General features: G+C 37.9%; 1 protein-coding gene across 14 annotated transcripts in view; it reads right to left on the bottom strand.

Moving 5' to 3' along the window:
* Nucleotides 1-3,632: 3,632 nt before the first annotated feature.
* The window catches only part of LOC111244317 (uncharacterized), an 85,834-nt gene continuing 69,088 nt past the window's right edge, over nt 3,633-20,378 (bottom strand). For 11 of the 14 annotated variants that reach the window (XM_086977843.1, XM_022791334.2, XM_022791321.2 and 8 more), the window contains 2 exons: nt 11,730-11,893; nt 8,417-8,609 (listed from right to left, as the gene is read on the bottom strand). In XM_086977843.1, coding sequence (XP_086833969.1) covers nt 8,554-8,609; nt 11,730-11,893 — 220 coding nt within the window. In that variant the 3' untranslated portion in view covers nt 8,417-8,553. Of the gene's footprint in view, nt 3,847-8,383; nt 10,510-11,729; nt 11,894-20,378 lie in introns of those variants that run through there. The other 3 variants (XM_022791359.2, XM_022791351.2, XM_022791283.2) reach the window with 3 other exon arrangements.

The following is a 20,378-nucleotide window of genomic DNA, read 5'->3' as shown; positions in this document are numbered from 1 at the left end:
TATCGCGTATAAAATAGCGTCATTCTAAAATATGAAATAATGCTTCACCTGATATATAATGATACACGTTAAGATAAATAGTCCATATTATAGTAAATGCATTTTGAGTATTTAAAGCTTAACGTATAGTGTTAGCAAAACACATAGTGGTCACCCTTGCCTAAGCAATTAACGCATTAAAATTTGGGGGACGGACAAAATCGCGCACGACAGTCATTGATCGCGAAACAAACGGGGTGGGAAGCCTCGGCTTTGACGGCAATAAGCCAAAAAAAGAAACTGGAGAGATAGAGCGTCGCAAGGATAATAGCCTGAGAATCAAGCAGCGCAGGAGTCGGAGAATACCTTAGACGCATTGCATTAATATGGCCACAACTGCGAGGTGAGGGACACCTGTCACTATGTGGAGGGACACTATGTGGTGAGAAAATCAGGCTCGACGAGATAGGATTAAAGCTCAAGTTTCTAGAGAACATACACTGGACGGAGAAATCTGTTCCTCTTCACTTTATCATAGTGCTTTGGAAGCTAACCTAATAAGAACGCGAGCTAAAATGGAGGATGGACTCTGGAAATGAAAAAACCTTAAAAATTATTTCACATGTAAACACATGAGTCTGTACTCTCCTAAAATCAAGAAATGCATCATGCCTAGACCGATCATTTTCATTGGATGGCGCTCTGTTTCAAGAATAACATTTTACGAAATGGGAAGTTCTCGTCGGTCGTATCGTCCCTGTAACGCGTACGTTCAAGGGAGCTTCTCAAATTGACCGATTCATACTTATGGTTTGTTCATACGGAGCAAAAAGATTGTGTTCGGTGCTTTTTTGGTAGGTCGAACTGACTGTGCTCTCGAACTTTGTAGAGCTTATTTAACTGCCCCTTAAATTATTCACAAGTTGAAAGTACAGTCCGTTCTTGAATTCCGGATTACTTCGGTAACTGTGACATTTGTCGGCTAATTACAGGCGTCTGGTCAAATGCGAGATGGCCACCATCATAGACTCGTTGCAGTTTCTTAGAGGAATTTTGCTAAACGTTGCGCAGAACCACAGATCGTCTGACGATTGATGAAATAGACGCGTTACGATCTATAACTAATTATATAAATTTGAATATAAGCTTACATCGCTAAGGAGTAATAAGGGTTTCATTTGGGATTCACGCACGATTTTGCCTTGTAATTTCCAAAACGTTGCTAGTGTTTTCCATATTCTTCTGTACTCGCCACTTCCCTGGGCTTTTCTAGTGACCGTAAGCATTTTGTTAATTGCAAATTAGCTACTGCAGCCACTCTTCAACCGCTTGGACCTCGCGCGGATTTGGAAGGCACAAATCTCCTGGATCATCTAAATCAGAGCAGGATCCCGTAGTTGATAATCAGCTTTCAAACTTTGATCTACGTAAATTGCTTAATGAATTCAATACAAATTGTTTTTTTTGTTGAAAAGTTCACCCTCTAACAATTGAAGATAATTTAAAACCGGTTTCAATCAAGGCTACACGCCCAGATATAGTCATTGTTGATAACCACCTTCCAAACTTCGATCAAAGGTAAAATGCCTAACTACTTGGCTCCAAATTCTCGCCGAGAAATTCAACTTCAAGTAGAAAAGTGGGCATTTTGCACATTCTGTTCATAAAAAAAAACATCACATAAAGCGATCAAAGCTACCGAAACTTCATACCGGATTTTACTATAGGACAGTACACTCCTCGATAAGGAGTGTCAATGTACGCTAATTTGCTGTGATAATAATACTGTTGAATTTTGTAGGCCATTACCGTACTTCTGGGAGTTAGTTAAGGTAAGTGACAGGTCCTTTTAATAGGCCCTATATTTCACTCTAGTCAAACATGTCTGCATGAAATTTCAACAAGAAATACTCTTAGAAATTGGGAGCTTAACGAGCTACCTGTAGGTCAGCGAAGTCTACGTTTAGCACTGAAATGTGTGTTATACTTTGTTCAAAGTCAACAACAGAGGAACGTGACCCAATCCTCTTCAAAAAATTAAGTTGCATTTTCTTTTTTTAAATTGCATTTGACCAGCCAGTGGAGATCATAAATACTCTGTAAAAACTACGAAACAAGATGGGTATGCGAAATTTTCAATGGCAGGTTGACATATTTCAATTCGATCGACCCGATCGTTGTCTGAATATTTGTTTTCGCTTTTTAGATAGTTGTTTGTTTATTCCTGTATACTTGGTCTTTCACACAAAAAAAGTATTCAAAAAGAATTACATCAAAAACATGTGGCGACTACATAAAAATATCTGCATTGTGAAACCAGTGTCGGGAGCTATATGGATTTATGCTGCTGAAATCGAATTGCACCGAGGTAACGGTTCAGCATACAGTGCAGCATTCAAAAGGCCGATAGAACTACGCCAAATTGTACTCCTTTGCACATTCTAAGATAACTTAAAAAGTTATGCACCGAATTTTTTTTCCTAAAGTATGTTTACAACCTGCCTTAACTCAATATCCGACAACGTCACCTTTATTTTGCATCGCGTATGAAGCTCCGTAAACTCTTGACATATTACCTGTTCTTGTCGTAGAACGTTCCTGCGAATGCAATTCGCTCTGTTATCATAAGTTTTAGAAACCAGAACCTGTGAACGTTCGTTTGCAATAAAAACAACGGCTTCCTCCTTTCGATATAGTAAATTAAATTCACTGAAAATACTGGGGCATCCTGTGTGAAACATTCATGTTCCGCACACTTTAAGTTAGCGTACAGTTACCATAAGAATTATACAATGTTCACCAGCATTTTTCGAAACTGTCCATATGACATTTGAGAAACTTGAAAAAAAAGGTAAGGTTGACTGAAGTGTCATTCGTTACAAAAACAAGGGCAAAGGTACCTTGTGGCATATCAACTTTCCAAAAATTAATAATCGAAGAGGTAGATTGAAGCAATGTTTGTTGGCCAAAGTACCCTGCAGCCGATATGTAGTTAACCTTTCTATGAAGACCGTTTTCATTTGAATGACTGACTTAGGAAACGGAATTACCGTATTTGTGCTTTAGCGAATAATAGAATCATAGTAAAACGCTCCTTTAGCACAAGTGTTTGTTTTTTATGATATTAGTTGTGTTATTTGGTGCATGTTTCATGAGCCTTTTTCACAAAATTGAAATGCTCGGAATTTGGCCCCGCAAATGACCTAACGAGCTCATCGTAAAAATAAATTTTTTTAACAGCAAACGAATTCGGATTGGACCGCATTTCCGAAAAATGAGGCAGCCAGGCTTAATCATCAAGGGCCGTGTCTCGGAATTCAAGACTATCGTAGGTGGCAAAAATCACTTCCTTGTGCTCAGCAAATCGCTTTGACAAAAGGTGCTACCTGAACGATTTAGCTAGAGTTCAGTGCGAACCGCCTCTTGTGGATGACCCATCACAGTTTAACGATATCCATATAGACACGGGTGTATATGGTATGAAATAATAACGTACTAATCGATGTGCTATAAAAGAATTCATTTGTTACCATTAAAGTTCAAACCAATCGGTCAGCCGTCAAGTTTCTCAGCTGTACTCTATTATTCAAATCTATATCTACCTTTTTCTTAGACAATAGGCAGGACTATGAGAAATAATAGATACCTTATATATTGATGGACTGCGGGCACGATAAACGTTGGATACTCTTGAAAAGCGCCAAGCAAAAGCTTTAAAATTGTTTTCATTCCATAATAAAGGAGTTGCATCATATCATCCTGGCACGCCTTTTGCGCAGACATGTTCTGGTTTGCAATGGGAATTCAGCGGTATGTTGCATGCAAATTTTGCAGTGGGTTGCACTGGATCGGATTACAGCTTCAGGGCTGAAAACAGAGGAGTCAATTTAAGCCTGGTCTTGGGCGCATATGGTTCAAGCTAATACGGACGGACCCCCCCAAAATTGAGTTTTGGGTGTGGAGTAAAGGCCGACTAGTAAGTTAGAACGCTCGGGGGAGGGAAATGTGTGCTGTGCTGATGCTTCTAGTCAATACCGAATGTTCAAGTTGTTTGATTACAGGTGATGATCTGATCCACATCGAAGTCGTGACCAGCGAGCAGCAAAAACAGAGTCGCTTCAGACGACAGAGATATGAACTTCGGTATAAAACCATTTTGTACATAAAGAAATGTTTACCAAAAACCCTCGTAACCCCGATTTTGATGCTTGTATGTATGTTTTTAATAAGTAGGCGGCAGGGAGTGGATATAGCAAGACCGGTTCACCAGAGGCCAATCGTGGATTTTGTCAATTATCACTAATATGTGTATTGATGGATGCATGTTAAAATAAATCCGTATGTATTTACTAGAATAAATTAATATATTAATCACAAAGAAAGTCGGGAAAGACGACAAAGAAGGAGTTACAAAAGACTATTGAGTGTCTCAGACAAACATATTCAGGCAACCTGTAATGTAAATCTGTCAAATTGCGCGTCAGGTATGGTTTTAGAAGGGTAAAACTGGCAAAAGTGAAATGTGCCCATGTCTGGTCATACCTACATAACTTCTGCACCATCGAGGAAGCGCGTATACTAAAATTAGCCCCTCATCATTCGTCTTCAACTCATCTCGGTCCGAGTAAAACCTATATCGGTGAGTTTTCTCGTTCCCTCTCTATTTCGATACTAGCCATGTGTTGAATAGCTCTTATAGCTTAAGTCAGACCCTACCGTTTCGCTTTCTTTTTGTGTTCACAAAAAAAATATCTATGTTGCAGGTCGTCAATAGTTATTGCCAGTCAAGCCCGATGTGAGTTTCAAACGGTAGTTTTCAAAATAAACGTATAACTATGAGCTATAGTCTCTCAAATTCCTACCACAAACAATCATCCTCGCTTTTCTCATATGCACGTGATCATTGGCACACAGGTCCTTTTCGTTTTAAACTGTCTTCACTAGACGAGGTTAACTCATAAAATGTAATTAAAGCAATTCAAACTTCAATACTTCATCAAGCAATACTTCATACTCACCAACACAAACACACGCAAGAAAAATTACACGAAGCATGCAAGCTTTTTTAAACTCACATCAGATAATAGGGTACACAAAAAAAACAATTTGAAACAATTACTTAGGCGACCACGCCTTTGAAAGTTTATCTATATCTAGCCTTCTTTATATTTTATACGATCGATGGTCTTGGCCTTTCTCGACGTCCCCGAGCTTGTGACTCACGTAACTATAACAAATTCAAATATTTGAAAGTTTTTAATTGTTCCTACTAACCCCACTAAGCAAAATGAATCGGAAAGTTTGTAATATTGAGTCTAGGAGATTTTTATGAATAAAACTTTGTATAATTTATCAAACCCTCGCGTAAAATATAACACATTATATCTGATCACAATTACCATACAATGCGGTTTATCTTTATCTGTATGAGAGTTTTGGAATGCTCGATTGCTCTCTTCGATTGCTTTCTTTGTATTTTCCCTACCTCGTAAACAGAACAAAAAATAACTTGTAAAAACGTTACCAATGTAGTGCGGGGTACTTTAAAACTTTCGTCATACTGGAACTAACGGACAAGCTTTAATTAAACCTATACTTCACTGGATACTATACGACGCTCTCTTTATTTGAGTAGAACAAGACCTTTCTTATTTCATTACGCAAGTAAGACAACGGTACCACTTTAATCCTATTACTATAAGCAAATAAATATTAACTTTTGAAAGTAAATACGTTTATAGTGTAAATATAATAGATATTGCTTCAATAGCAAGCTCAATGGTGTAAGTCTTTTGAACAACTGTGTTTTCTGACGTGGGACGTTACATTTGTAGTCGCTGAAAGATCCTCGGCCTAAGGCGCCGCATAACTTCCGTCTGTAAAGTTTCTCGAGCACTCTCGACTTCGTAACCTTTAGCATTAGTGGTATATGTTTGCATTCTTCCTTAAAAAACCCATCCCCTCAAACTAAACTGTTAACAAGCTGACATTCTATGCCATGACGGTCATCCGTGCTATGTAAGTAAATACTCTTTCATGAGAAAAATATTTGAGGAAGCTTTTTGCGCGCATGTCTATATTCAAACATGCGATTTATGCCGAGTTGGCTAATGATATCAATTACGGCCTCAGTCATCATCGGAACATAATGTAGAAAGTTAACCATACATTAGCAGAGCCTTTAGCTTGGTGAGTTATGTGTTCCATAAGCGCTGCTTCGGTGCTCTCGGTTAAGTACTACAGAATCTAATTGTGTGACGCTCGAAGACTGTCACAAGGTGTCACAAGTATTTGTTTTTTTTGAAAAAGTCGGTCCAATTTTAGTCGCTCAACAAACTTTGCCATTATGTCTGAGGCCTTCTCCCAAAAGGTCCTAATTTTTCAGATATTGTCGAAGAAGTAACTGTCACTTAGCTTGGCACTTTTATGAAATCCGACTTACTGTGTAACTCTAAAGTTTTTCAGCAAACATTATATCTGATTACCCACTGGCTAGTAGTTTAATGTAAGCTCTGAGACTTCTGTCTAAGATATTCCATGCTGCCTTTTTATTTTATTTTAGTAGAGACCGTCATATCCTAACAAACGGCCTAAAAGTAAAACTTATTTCTCCGCATATATTAACTTGAGATCCATCTTATTTTTGTAACTTGCAATATGGCTGTCTTCGTTCGGTTTTGTAATCCGCCTTTCTCTAATATTCATGACTATGGTACCCGCTTTCGCGGTATACGTGTTTTGTTGTACATACAATGAATGTTATAAGGTCATTTGACATTTTCTCGGACGACCCTTTCCTAAAAAAGAATTTTCTACTATGACATTTTTCCCGTTATTTGCGATTCTTTCAGGTCTTTCCTGACCAATCGTTTGTTAATTTTTAAGGTGCTTTGGACGAGGATTTAATAACACACGGCTTTGTACGAAATTTCAGTTTAGACGCACGTAGGTTTATCCTCTATACGAATCTCCAACTTTTCCGCTACTGGTCATGCGAGTGTATACATGCATTGTTATGTTATCTATCAAGTCTGCCAGCTCGAATTGCCCAGAACACGTCTTCCTGCACCTTTATAGATCCCTTCTTGGACCAATAGTTATGTCTTCGTTCGAGGCAAGACGAGCATGTGAACATTGTGCTAACGATCTACCATGATGCCGTTAGCAACGTTTCTATATTGTCAAGGAATCAAGACACACCAGCGCATCAAATCCTTTCTAATGAGCTATAATCGCACAGCATTTTCGCGATTTTCCAGATATGTAAGTTCCAAGCCTGGTGGGCAACTCAACAACATAAAGCAACACAAATCTGCCAACCGCCGCTAGCCGGCGTATAATAACCGTAATACAATAATAATCGTTAACTTAATTAACTAAGCGCCTGAGTTACGCAGCGTATTCGCCACACGGCCATCTTTGAAACTTCTAACTCAAGCTTCATTCATAACAACGAAAATAAGAAAGTACTCCTGTCGAAGTTACTAAGATTTATTAGGCATCGTTTGTCTTATTTTGCCGATATTCTACTGTTATACGATTCTCGCTTGATTTGTTTCGCTTCAAAGCGATGTGACTTTTTCACTTACATGTATGAGCCTTCCATCTTGAAATACCGTGGTATTGCTATATATGCCCAAGTCCAAGGGCAAACGCGTTTTCAGAGCAATTTGTGACAATGCTAAGCAAATAATGGATCAACTTGTTCCTTCAACATCTAGGGTGACAAATAAGTAACACACTTCGATCAACAGGTCAATAATACGAATCAACGAAAACTAAAAAGCAAATTTTTCGCATGCGACCAAACAGCAACTTACTCAGTATCTGAATTGACATGAAATCGCACATCTTGGAAACGCTGTCGAGCAAAAGGACTTACAGTACTCGTAAGGAATGCACGGCGTGCAACAAAGATGATTACAGGTCCGAAGAGGCTAATTTCTAAGGAGGAAGCGACCTCACTGTTCCATGTAAGAGATGTTACCATGGTTACGCATTTCGAGGCACTCAATGTGGAAATTACTGATACAGGACGCACACACATACATGCAGATTGTACAAAATAAGAGTATACTATTTAATTATGTAAAAATTGTCGGCCGGTACGCAGTATCTCTCACATCCAATAATACCTAGGATATAGAATTTATTGGAAAAGCGCCTCATTAATGTGTGTCTATATATATATATATGTAAAGAGAGAGTTATCTTATAACCGCAGAAGCTATTTGTTCAAAGCTGCTATACTTTCTTACTGAATAGAAAACACCACGTTACCTTATTCCTTTGACGCTAAGTTACACCTGTCCAAAAGAAATTTTTCAATTTTGAGTTCTTAATCTGAGGCGGCGGAACTGATAAATAAATGAAAAAGGTGAATATCTATTACTGAAAGATTCGAAAAATATAGAAGGCGCAACACAACTTTTTATTTGAAGTCTAAGAGGGCAGCTTTGGCGATGTTTCCACGTGCTTGTGTTATTATAGACCAAAATAATCTGACTTGCTTTTTTTCATCTCTTCTCTTGAATAACCTGCTTGATTCAATGCAACTGGACAGAATGAACGTACTCATCCATCTTTTGGTTGGTAGGAAGTAGTTCCCAGTGAATCGGGCCTTCTGAAACCTACAAACGCAAAGTGTAATCTTTTTTGGATAAACATCTGCTTGGGCATGGGTTGGTCCTTTGACTCATCTCTTCGGACTCGTGACAAGTGTGCGAAAATCGGTCATTGTGGCGTCTTCTTTCAAAAGTGTTTTTAGATGGTCGTCATCGAACTCAGAGCAGGAGGCATCCTTCTAGGTTCCGGATCCTGTTTTCAAACTCGATAAGCCACCCTTAAGCAGTTCCCTTACCCATCGAAAAAATGCATTTCCACCTGAAACATCTGTCTTTAAAAAGTTCTTCTCGGTTGATATTGTACTCACAGCAGAGTGCTGTTATAATAGGCTGACGGAACAAAATAAGTAATAAAAAAAATGAAAAAAACGAAGGTTTTTTAAAAGCAATTTTTTTTTAATCTAATTGAATCATTTGATAGACCCACAAAACAGTGTATAAATCAGCATCACCAACTACCCTCATCAGCGTGCTACTTTCATCGAAACCTGATCTACAAAGCCTACACGTACGGCACAAAGAATCATCCTGTTTGTCAAATGAGCAATGTAAGACTCCTCAATAAAGGAGTATCGATTTCTGGAGCTCAAAATTAGACGGTAGAAAAGTTCCTGTAGCCGAAGGCAATTGTAGGGCAGCGGTATATGTGGAACCAAACTAAAACAGTCAATTCAATTGAAAAGAGGCTCAATAGGTTCACTCATTAAGATATGGTGCAGTTGTTGCAATCACGGAAATTCACTAATGTTAGCGGATGATTTTGACAGACCCTGACGATTCCAAATAATAGAACATGCGCGAATATTCTCGTTCGCAGGACCGAGTTGAAATCAATGATTAAGTTATTTAGCACCAATTGTGCAGATATGTATGCAGTTAACCAATAAGTTAAGCGCGGGTAAGAGCATATTAATTGGGATCAGTCTCTGTATCAACGTCAAGGCAGTCACAAAGCGACCAGGTAAATCGACGTTGTAGAATTAGTACTGGTTGCTCAAGGAAACAAGAAGACTTCTACCTTATAGTAAATTGCTCACGGGTTCGCAAAGGGCATCTGTTTTCTAATTTGTTATAAAATGCGCAGCGTTTAGATTAGGTATATAAAAGCATTTACAAAGTATCCTTCCGGTCCTACTTATTGTTGTTCTTGACTAAACGTCACTCATCTGCGGTGAGCTACGCGGATCCGGTCGTGAACGACGCATCCACTATGATTACGCCCTAAATCCTAATGATATACTAGGCACAACCTTGATCTATAAAGGCCATATATAGAATTTGTAGACTTTCCATCTTTATTCAACTTAGAACATAGACAGTTGGCACTTGAGCTCCTTTCCATATCGACGATTCTTGCGAACGGCTTTTGGTGAACGAAAAAATATTTTACTGTGAACTCTCTTTTACAGTTTCATATTAACAGTTCTGTGCCATACTTTTCACACAACTTTAAGGAATGAGAATTACATCACTGTTTAGTGGGTTACGTTAATAGATTACTGTCGGAATTTGTCATAGATATATATATAAGTATAAATTGGTAATCTTAAATCTCGAAATAAACTCCTGTTTATACCAGACAGCTTGGAAAGCTCGTTGAATTTCTTCGAACCTTTCATGATTCGTTTTCATTTTTCAAGACCGGCATCTTCAAAATCACAAGCTGAAAATAGCTTAATAATCGACACTACTTCTGCATTCAGCTCTCCATGAAGCCGATACTCCTTATGCAAATCCAAATCCTTAAGTTTCAGCGGTAGCCAGATTAGGGATGCATCGATAGCAAATACCGGTCGATAGCTCTAATCGGTTGTAGCCCTAACACCCCTAGTTTTTGAGATTTTTCCCCGAATCTTCATCAACGTCCTTCTTTGCAGTGTCTTTGCGTTAATCTAAAAAAGCGAACCTAAAAGGAACCCGCACATTCGATGAAGTGGCTGATAAAATATCTGGCTGATAAAAATGAAAAAAAGCTAGAATATGCTGAGGAAAATGAGTACATGTCGGATACTAAGTACCGATCAATAGAGAATAAATCCGTGCTAACAGCTATAAATAGGATCTTGAGAAAAATAGAATGTACTGGATTCAACCGTCGAATCATCTTTTTTGATATGCCATCGCCTTTTCATCATTTCCATGAAGTGACAGCAAAGTTTAAAATACCTCTTCCATGTTTCATTAAACCAGCATTTTTGAAAGAAGCGACGAAGCCTCATACTTCAACAGGAAACACTGCTTTCTTGACCCACACGCCATAATAAGTTGAAATCCTTGGTTTATTTGAAACTTTCGCTTAATCTGATTCTTTTTCTCATGAATCGATGAAACGAATTGGACAACAAGCCGTATGCACAGCAAACCGATACTCCTAAAGCAGTGTTCAGGTTTGCGACGCACAGGATCTACCGTCAGAGATGTTGATGTTTGCCGAAAATGTGGGTTAGCTCATTGCTACCAATACCATGCAACGAACTACAGGTTAGTTATATCTTTATCACGGCTAATAAATGCGAAATGAGGTCGACTACATTTTGTATCACTTGATTGCTCACTAAGTACCAGTATCAGACTATGTACCAGAATTAATTAGTGCCAAAACAACCGGGCAGTCCCAGCTATTTCTTGCAAGTTTTTTTTTTTACTATAAACTATAAGAAATGCTTGCTAGGTAGAAAGCTATGCCAGTAATGATTTTTTTTTCGCTGTCAAACTCTTTCTAGTTAGCTAGCAAGTGATATTTAAACAACAAAATATTAACAAGTAAAATTGTAACTCAACCAGGTCACCATTGGAACTAAGTCATTTTTATACCTGACTGAATTTGCTTGAATTATCTTGGTCTAATAAAGGCTTCGGTTACATTGCACAAAACAAGAGGTTAGGAAGTAACGAGTGAGAACATATCGTTTAATAAGTAAAATGAAAAAAAAAGAATACAATTTTTAAAATAAAGAAAACGAAGCCAGGTAATAACTATGAGCGGGACCATAGACACACAAGTGGTTTTGGTACAGCCTTACCAAAAAGATCATGTATGTTGTAGTGGCAAATCGACCAATTGCTCCGACGACCCGCACTGATTTCAAACGAACCCCACTTGTGGCATATCTAAAGATGACTTACCTATTCTGTCGGAGTACGTTGTCCAGGATTGTTCTTTGCACGAGTCGACTATCACAATGAGATAAAAGTCATTCTCGGAAACACCCTTATCGGTCTCCACCCGGCAGGTATAGTTGCCTTGCATTGAGCGGTGGGCTGAGTCGATTTTGACGAACGACGGCGATCTAAAGCAGGGCCAAAAAAACACAAAAGCTTGTTACGAACTAGCTCAAAAAGTTCTTAAAAACCAACCTAACTTAACACTTTTAGGGGAGAGTGTCGATCGATAGAAGAAGATCTCGAAAGACGCGATCATTATTAGTTTAGTTCGTTAATGTTTGAGTTATGCGTATAGTACGCTTAATGAGAAGCCAGCAACTGCATTGCTCATGGATCAAACGGCGTCAGCGTTGCTCTGCTAGAAACGTGAATTTAAGGTTTTTCTTTTTATTAATTTTATGTAGTTATTGTATTATTAATTTGCGAGGTATTGCCCGTTGTCATGCTCGCAACGAAGCAATTACAGTCGTACCTTTTTATCTAGACGCCAATATTTAACTTGAAATTTATTTTACTGATTTCACAAAAGTTCAAGATGTGTTATCTTAAAAAATATATTAGAAGATTTTTTTTTGGGCAAACAATTTTTTATAAGAAAAAAATTATGTTAATTTTATTAGTGTTATCTATCGCGTAGGCAATACTATCTACTATCTACTATCGCATAGACAAAACTATCGCATAGGCAATTGGATGGACCAAATCGTCGTCCGCGATCAGGGATTATGAAAAACGGTTCTAACCGCTTGAAGACAAAGGTTACTGCCAACATGGAAATCGTCATTGGGTATTACCATATGAGTAAACTTAAAACTGGAATAGATGATCATGATTCTTAGTAAAGGACCAACAGGGGCAAACTCAAATGTTGGCTATCGTGTTGTTCCATGTTTAATGACATTACATTTTTTCAGTAGCTAAAGTAAACCAGTAAATATATTACAAGTCTATTATTTAACCAATCTTTGTTCCGTTACACTTATGGTGTAAGATGCGGTCAGATGACCTGTGTTTTATATGATCCAGTTCAGCCGATCTTGAAATTAGCCAATTTTTAATCGAAATTAGCAAAGCTTCTACCATCCGCAGATAGGAACAAACCTTTACAACGTTTCTCTCACATATAATGAACGCAAATTAGCCCAGGTATCGACCTAGTAAAGGGTATATGAATAGCTTTCGCATTCAATTGGAGACTATACAGGACGCAGCTGATCATTTCAGACAAAGCAACGGCATTTTTGTTGAAATGCCGCTCGCGGCAGGTAAAGCTCAAAACGTCAAGGACTTCACCTGACGGTCCGTAAAACTCCTAATAACCCCATAAATCCTCCTAAGATTTTTTACAAACAATCGCTCCTATGGGGATGTTTCTTTTTCAAAGGTGTATTCTGTGGGCACCAAATAAACTTTTAGAGGACATTTGTAAATGATTTAATGTAAGAAACTTGAGCATATTGGGTTTCCAATGCAGCATTACTCAAAATTTACTTTTATGCATTCACAGTAGCTGTATGGTATATTCTACTAGCTTGAATTAGCTATTCTTCATTTTCTTAGCCAAAATTAGCCGTTCAAGTTACTATGCCGACATTTACTAGAAAAATGATTACGTGAACGTAATGTCCGATGAATTTTTGTGGAAATATTCGCTCCATATATGCATCTCCCCCAGGTCGGGAATGCCGCTAGATGTTGTAAAATAGAGCACTCGTTGTAACTTCTGATTCAGAGGGTGTATATTTTGGCTGAACGTCGCGTACAGCAGTGGTCTGGTAAAGATTTGACTTCCTGAAATCCATAAAACCTGAGATCCATAAAATGTTGTAGCCTTGAATTGGCAACCAACAATTCCAGACAGTTCCCATAAAGGATCCCTGAGGCACACGTTAAGCTAGCTAAGAGATTCTAACTACAAAGCCAATACCAAGGGGAAGAAATCGTATTTTATTAGTTTAGTAAATCAAAATACTAGTTCTTGAGTTCGGAAAGCTTTAAAAGTGATTTCGCTGGTAATCAAAATTCACGAATAATAATAAGAACAGATAATATTCCTTTAGTGTATAATTTGGGTACTATTTTTACCGAACCTCTGAGAAACACCTTTTACAGGTGATTACGAAATTGCGTGGAAGCATGGTTTTCATTAAACCGCATAATTTTAAATTATCTGCATACTCCACTGACCTAACTTTGCGCTATATGCCATTAGTTAATAAAGTGAAATACAAACCAGATATGTCAGGGAAATAAACACAAGGGGACACGATCAATTGACCATCAATCTTCGCTCGTAAATATCGGTCAGTTGGGTATGCACAAGACTAACGTGGAGTAATGCGTGTCAATTCCAAGACCTTTCAATTTAACTAAAAAGAATTAGCCCTCAGGTCGACGGAAGAGCGTGTCCGACAACCAGGTGCAGATAGAATTACAACAAAACCATATTGAAAGGCTCGAAATAATAAAATGCTCAAAAATTTCAACAGACCTATGAAATGGTTTCATCGATATCCTACCGATATTTTTTTTATTTTATCTTGTTACTTATTTACTTTCTTTTATAACCGGACGTTTTTTTACAAATTTCCTGCTCTTCTGGGTTTAACGTTAAGTGATACTTTGATATCGAGGTTCAGAAAATCTAAAATTAATTTTTTCTCTGTTCAAGAAAACTTGCAACGAGTGTAGTCCACCAGCAAAATGGTTGTGTTGGACACCAGTTTCACTTGTATTTTGAATTTTAGCGGGTTATGAAACCTGATCGATTATATTTTTCATCGGAAAGATGTCTAGTACATTACAATCGTATGTCTAAACGGACGTGATAAGCTTGGCTAGAACATCACCTTTCAACATAATATCTTAGTTCCACTTTGAGGTTTATTGATTGAGATTCAATGCCATATTTAGTGTTTGAATTATTGTAAATTCGTTTAACCACTGCCCCCTCCGATCTTAAGCGGTTAGAACATTAACCCTTCACTTTAGTTGTGGGCTTTCGTAAATTTGTAACACTATAGTTACGGATCTATTTGGAAAACGTGGTCTTCGAAAAAGTCCTGACATTTGTCTCCTGAAGGCCAGTTTATCTACTAGGTATTCTTCGACTGTGCACACAGCTCGACCCGCTTTATCCATACTCACATAGCAATAAGGAATGTCTAATTTTTTTTTGACCTTGCCAAAGTATTATCTCAATACTGCACCACTAAATTGCATTCCGTTGCTTGACACGAGAACGTGCGCATGAACAAAGCACGTGACTGTACATCGTAATTATGTATAAGGAACTTGTTAAGCACAAAGACTCCTACATACCTCGTGAACCTTGCTCAACAGCATTTTTTCTCCAAGAACCAGCGAAATCTACATGGATCCTTTACCAAGCATTGTCTGGAAACCCAAACGAACTCCTTGTTTGATAAAGTTAGTTATAACTCGACTTTACGTCGAACATATATGTATGGGAAAATCAAGACAGCTTCTTTGCTTTTCTAAATCTCGTATAGGATCCTAGAGTCGTACGCACTTTCCTCTACGAATCACCTGTTTTGAGTATTACGTATTTGAGCAAACTTGCGCGAGACCCTATTGATTGCTTTTGGTTTCTATACATAGTTGTTAAATTTTTGCGTGACTCGCATGGAGCCTCCAGAGGTCTGCTTGGACTTAACATAGCGCCTTTCCGATCCTCTGTAGTATATATATTAAAGTCTAGGGTTCAGTTGTTGGAATCTTACATGTACAGGCTGGCTTTTAAAATATGTTTTGACGCTAGTGTCATATAGGTGGCTGAAGTCAGTCTTTGAATTGGATTCGCTTTGCTGTTTCGTCCCTAACAGAAAAAAATTGCTCGTATGTTTCAATCCAGGAAGAGTGATTTTTACCATATTTAGTTGTGCAATGTAAGCTTGAGTGCTATGAAGGGACTGTCGTAGATGCGTTTAACGGACCTCTTCACTTAGTCATTTAAGCCGAAAACATCTGTGACCATTTTGAAATATTATACATTATATATGTAAAAATGGCTTCTTCTATAGGACTCTTTCCATTGTTTCTTCTACATGTATTCTTTCAAAAAGTTTGGTTGCAGGAATCAACGCTGTAACGGTTTTCTCCTTCAGGTTTGGGTACATTTCAAGCACTTACGCACTACTCTGGCTCTGTGTCAAGCTTTATGTAGGGCCAATATTTGTGTCATTTATGTTGTTCCTAATGTCTTGTGTGTAATTGATCTACCAATCTGTGTTTAAGTTCTTCAGGTACGATAAAATATCCGTTCAGTGAATATACTAAGTTGGATAATTTTGGTGTATTATTATTATTGGCTATTTACCCAATTATTTAAAAAATTTAAAGGCTTTAGTGGGCAGTGAGCGCTATGGTATTGAATGTCTTTTAATGGTACGAAGAGTGGGTAACAATCGTCACGAAAGCACTTAATTTTACAATAATGAGCATAAATGCGCTCGTCCAAAATCAGGAGCCTTGATACACCATATTTCGAAGCCGTACTGTTTTTTAGAGTATGGTTTTTTTGAAAGACGGTTTGCTTTGTAAACATGTATCCGCTTTTAACTGCCAGAAATAGTTAATAACCCATGATCGGTAGGTAGTGTAAATTTTCAGCCGTTCATGTAGTTGTGCTAGTGCCTCATTCTCGATTTTAGCATATCTTTATATGTATTTGCGTGAAATCAGTGCGTCTAGAGTACATTTACCGGTGTCGGCCGCCACAATTATAAAAGCCTTTCTATCATAGTAGCCAACATTTAACTGGACTAAAGAATGTTTTTGGTATTAGTAATACATTTTTGCAACTCCGCTGTCCACTCGAACCTTGGATATTTCTGTGCAAATTCAACCAATGCCCCCTTGATTTGCCTAATTTCTTTCACAGAAGGAGAGTAACGGTCAGTAATCTAAATTAAAAACTTTAGGGTCTTAATTTTTGTTGGAGATGGCATTTTCTCAATTACAGAGCTCAGGTGTTAAAAAATACAGGTTTGTTGATAAAGGAATTCAAAGCCATATTTGAACACTTTGTTTCCGCGCCTTCTTCAACCGTTCAGTTGGTAATAGCAAGAATACTTTCCGGAATTCCAGGAATTATATATCGTTTGTAGTCTTTGTCGATCTGTAATTAAGGCGTGCATAAGCTATATCTATTTTGAAAAAATATTTTCCTGTCGTTTAGATTTGTAAGGAGAAGCAAGAAAAAATGCTATAAGGTTCGAATATATTGTTAACTTGCTACGAGCCTTACTCTACGGTTGCCAAGTACAAAAGAATTATATATGCATCCAGCGATACCAGGTAATCTTATTGAGGTCGGGGTATCGAGTAAATGCAGGTTATAATTGTTTGACAGTTGAATCGGTTCCATCCAGCAGTTAGCTGAAAGGTCGATATCGTGTTCAAGTGCGTAGCAAACTCTTTCATTGTATTTTTCACGAAAAGAGAACTTTGTGTATCGAAGATCTTGTGCTGCCTCACTAGATATGGTCTTTTTTTTCCATGCTTGTACACCACATTTAAATCCTCAATATTGATTATAACATTACGATACATTTTTAATGTATTTAATAGAGTTCGTATTGTAGGGTCTCTGATAGTAGCGGTAGTTTTTGTAGGTAGTCCATAATACGAAAAATATCAGTATTGTCTTCGTATCATCTGGTCTGTATCTGGGCGTCGTTCGGTTCTCGGTATTCATCGGTTCTCACCGTATTGTTGGGTGTGCCTAGAAAATGGCTGTGTTACTTCCAAAGCTCTTATTTATAGACTTTCCGTTTGGAATTATCACAGAGGTATATGGCAATTACTTGTATTGCTTGCATGGCTACAGAAGAGCTACTTGGCTTCTTTTTTTTTACTGTAATTAACACCCTTAAAATCAGTCGAATATCTAGTATCTTATAGTCACTTTTATTGTGGGGTACTACTGGATGAGCCCATAGTAATAGCTTTAAGAAGCTAACCTTTATTTAACCGGTTCCGATCGATCGTTTGCGTTGCTTTTTCATTCATGTAAACCATCGTTCCAAATATAGAACCACTTTAAATGTGACGCCAGTTTCCAATGAACTTGAAAATCTGCCAACCCTACACGCACTAACCTTATTGTATTTATAAAATAAATGCTTTGAATTATACTGTTGTTAAGTATGATGGCTGGCCCATTACGGGAAGAAACGAAATGTGTCTGCGCCCGATTCCGATTTGAATCATTACCTCTGTAAGTTCATATAGCAAACATATTACCGCTACACGCATCACGGGAACTACTACCGTTAAGAATTTTGAATTTATGTGCGCGCAACAGGTACTTTTTTAGCAACCCTAATTACTAATTTTAAATTTTGCATTTACTTGCACTGCCAACAACGCAAAATTGGGAATTTCTAAAAAAGTAAAATTGGCGTAGTAAAAAATTGGGGACGTTCCTTCATCGAGCGCAGTTTTGCATCGAGTTATCTTTAACATCCACTTCAAGAATGCCATGCAGGGAGGTTGGAAGAGCTTCTAGAATGTAAAATAATACCCATACCTCTCGGTTAGTAGAGTTTATTTATTACTAGAGCGCGGGTTTTTTTTCAAGTATCTTAGATTTTCATTTATTCGAGCTGCTAGTTCGTTAAGGTTCTTCACCCGTAATTGTTAACTGGCATCGACCTAAACGGCTGTCATTAACAGTATCAGCACACCAGAAAGCCGGATTTGGAACCAAACGACGCGTTTTCATCACCGACGAAATAGAAGAATATGGCGATTCTAACTTCAGCTTTATTCTTTGGTTTATCGAAACAAAAGTTCTGGAATAGATATGAGGTCAAAAAAAATGATTATTATACTAAAAGCAAGCATGCAGGGATTTGTATGGTTAAACTTTTAATCTGAAAACGCTAGGGATCGGCGACCCAAGCCTCACAGATATAATGAAATAAAGAAAACGAACTTATAGACTACCCGTAATGAATTAAGCTTGGGCACCTCATAGGAAAGGTATGTGCATGTATATTTCTAACTCAATTGACTATAATTATAAATTGTTTCACATAGCACGGTCTTTCGGTGTACCGCTCACGGGAGACATTTTGTCCCTCCCCCAGTACTAATACCATTGCTAAAATATATTGATCATAATATTTTACAATTTAAAGCATGACCACGAATAGGGCGCCAAGGGAATTATCTTCAAAGTGAATATGGTGTAGAAGCCTGTCACAGTCGTCCACTTTTTGTTTCCACTCAAAACTATCGGTTCCGTCGAATCTTCAAAAGAAATAATAGCAGACCTCACATACATGAGCTTTGCTTGCAGATCTGGTAGTTTCCCAAGAAGCCGTAGCTGCCACCGTTCCATTTTTACATAAAGCGAACTACCTAACGAGGCAGGTTCACTTCTGAGCATAATTCAAATGTAAACTGAACTAAAGGGTGGGCAGTTTGAGAGACCCTGTCACGTCTTTTTTCACGTCAAAGGAATCTTCTGACCAGTGACTGAATTGATAAATATAGCAATACAAACTATGCAATTTTTTTAGTGGTGCAATTAAAGCGTCCTCTCATCACAGTAATTACAGAAGCATATACTAGCCACCGGAAGCGAACTAAAAAGCGTTTCCCAGTATTTTTAAAGAGAGAAAAAACCGACTGAAGGTATCTTCGAAGGAAAATGTCAGCTCCAAAAGCAAAGTACAAGGTAAACATGTGAGCACTTTTAGAAATGACTGCGCATTAAATAGAGCATTTTTCCAAATATAAAAGATTTCCAAACCCCACGGTGCATACTTCTGAAGCAAGTCACCATATTCAATCCATTTAAGTAATATTTTGAAAAGTTGAAAGTTGCACTTAAGACTCCGATGATCAAATTTAGCCAGTGCCCGATTACGGAAAGGCATTTGATGGATGTCTATTATATAGTGGTAGACTTCCTCTTGGAGTAAACTGTATGCCGAATTCAGCTTCGTTTTGTGTGAAGTATCGCGCGTCAAGGCCCAGTAAGCGATGGAAACAATACTTCAAGGACTTTATGAAGGAGCGAATGTTTCGTTAGGACGTCGCGTACTTAGAGCTAACTAAATTTTAGCCGCGCTCCCGACAAAGTTCAAAACACTATACGAAAAAGTTACAGGAATTAGAGGGTCTCTTCTTTTGGAGGATTTAGAGAGTAATTTCTTCATTTTGAGCCCGACGTTACTTACGTAAATGCACAACGTAAACGCTAAACAACCATCGAGTATAAGTATAATATACCACCAACAAAAATACATTAACTTGCATCAATCAGTCATCGCTTCAACTCTGCCTGCATTTGATCTACCTCCAAAATCATGCTAATCGAAAAAGGCTTGTCGAAAAAGTATTGACCGTTTTAAGCCAAAAATGAAACAAATGTTTTTTATTTCAAAATAATATTACCAAGCTGAAGATGCGCCATTTTGACCAATTATATTTTCTAATTTTTTTGGTAACATCATAATCGTATTGCTGTGGATCGTCTGTGGTTTCCGTGCGAAAAATTGTAACAAGTGGCTCGTGCATTCCTCCATTGAAAACCATTTTAGGACTTTTGCAAAGACTGAAATACATAATAGTTTG

The sequence above is a fragment of the Varroa destructor genome, unplaced genomic scaffold (genome assembly GCF_002443255.2).
Source record: "Varroa destructor unplaced genomic scaffold, Vdes_3.0 BEIS01000001.1, whole genome shotgun sequence".
Classification (NCBI taxonomy): Eukaryota; Metazoa; Arthropoda; class Arachnida; order Mesostigmata; family Varroidae; genus Varroa; species Varroa destructor.
This window is presented reverse-complemented; position numbering and strand designations above follow the sequence as displayed.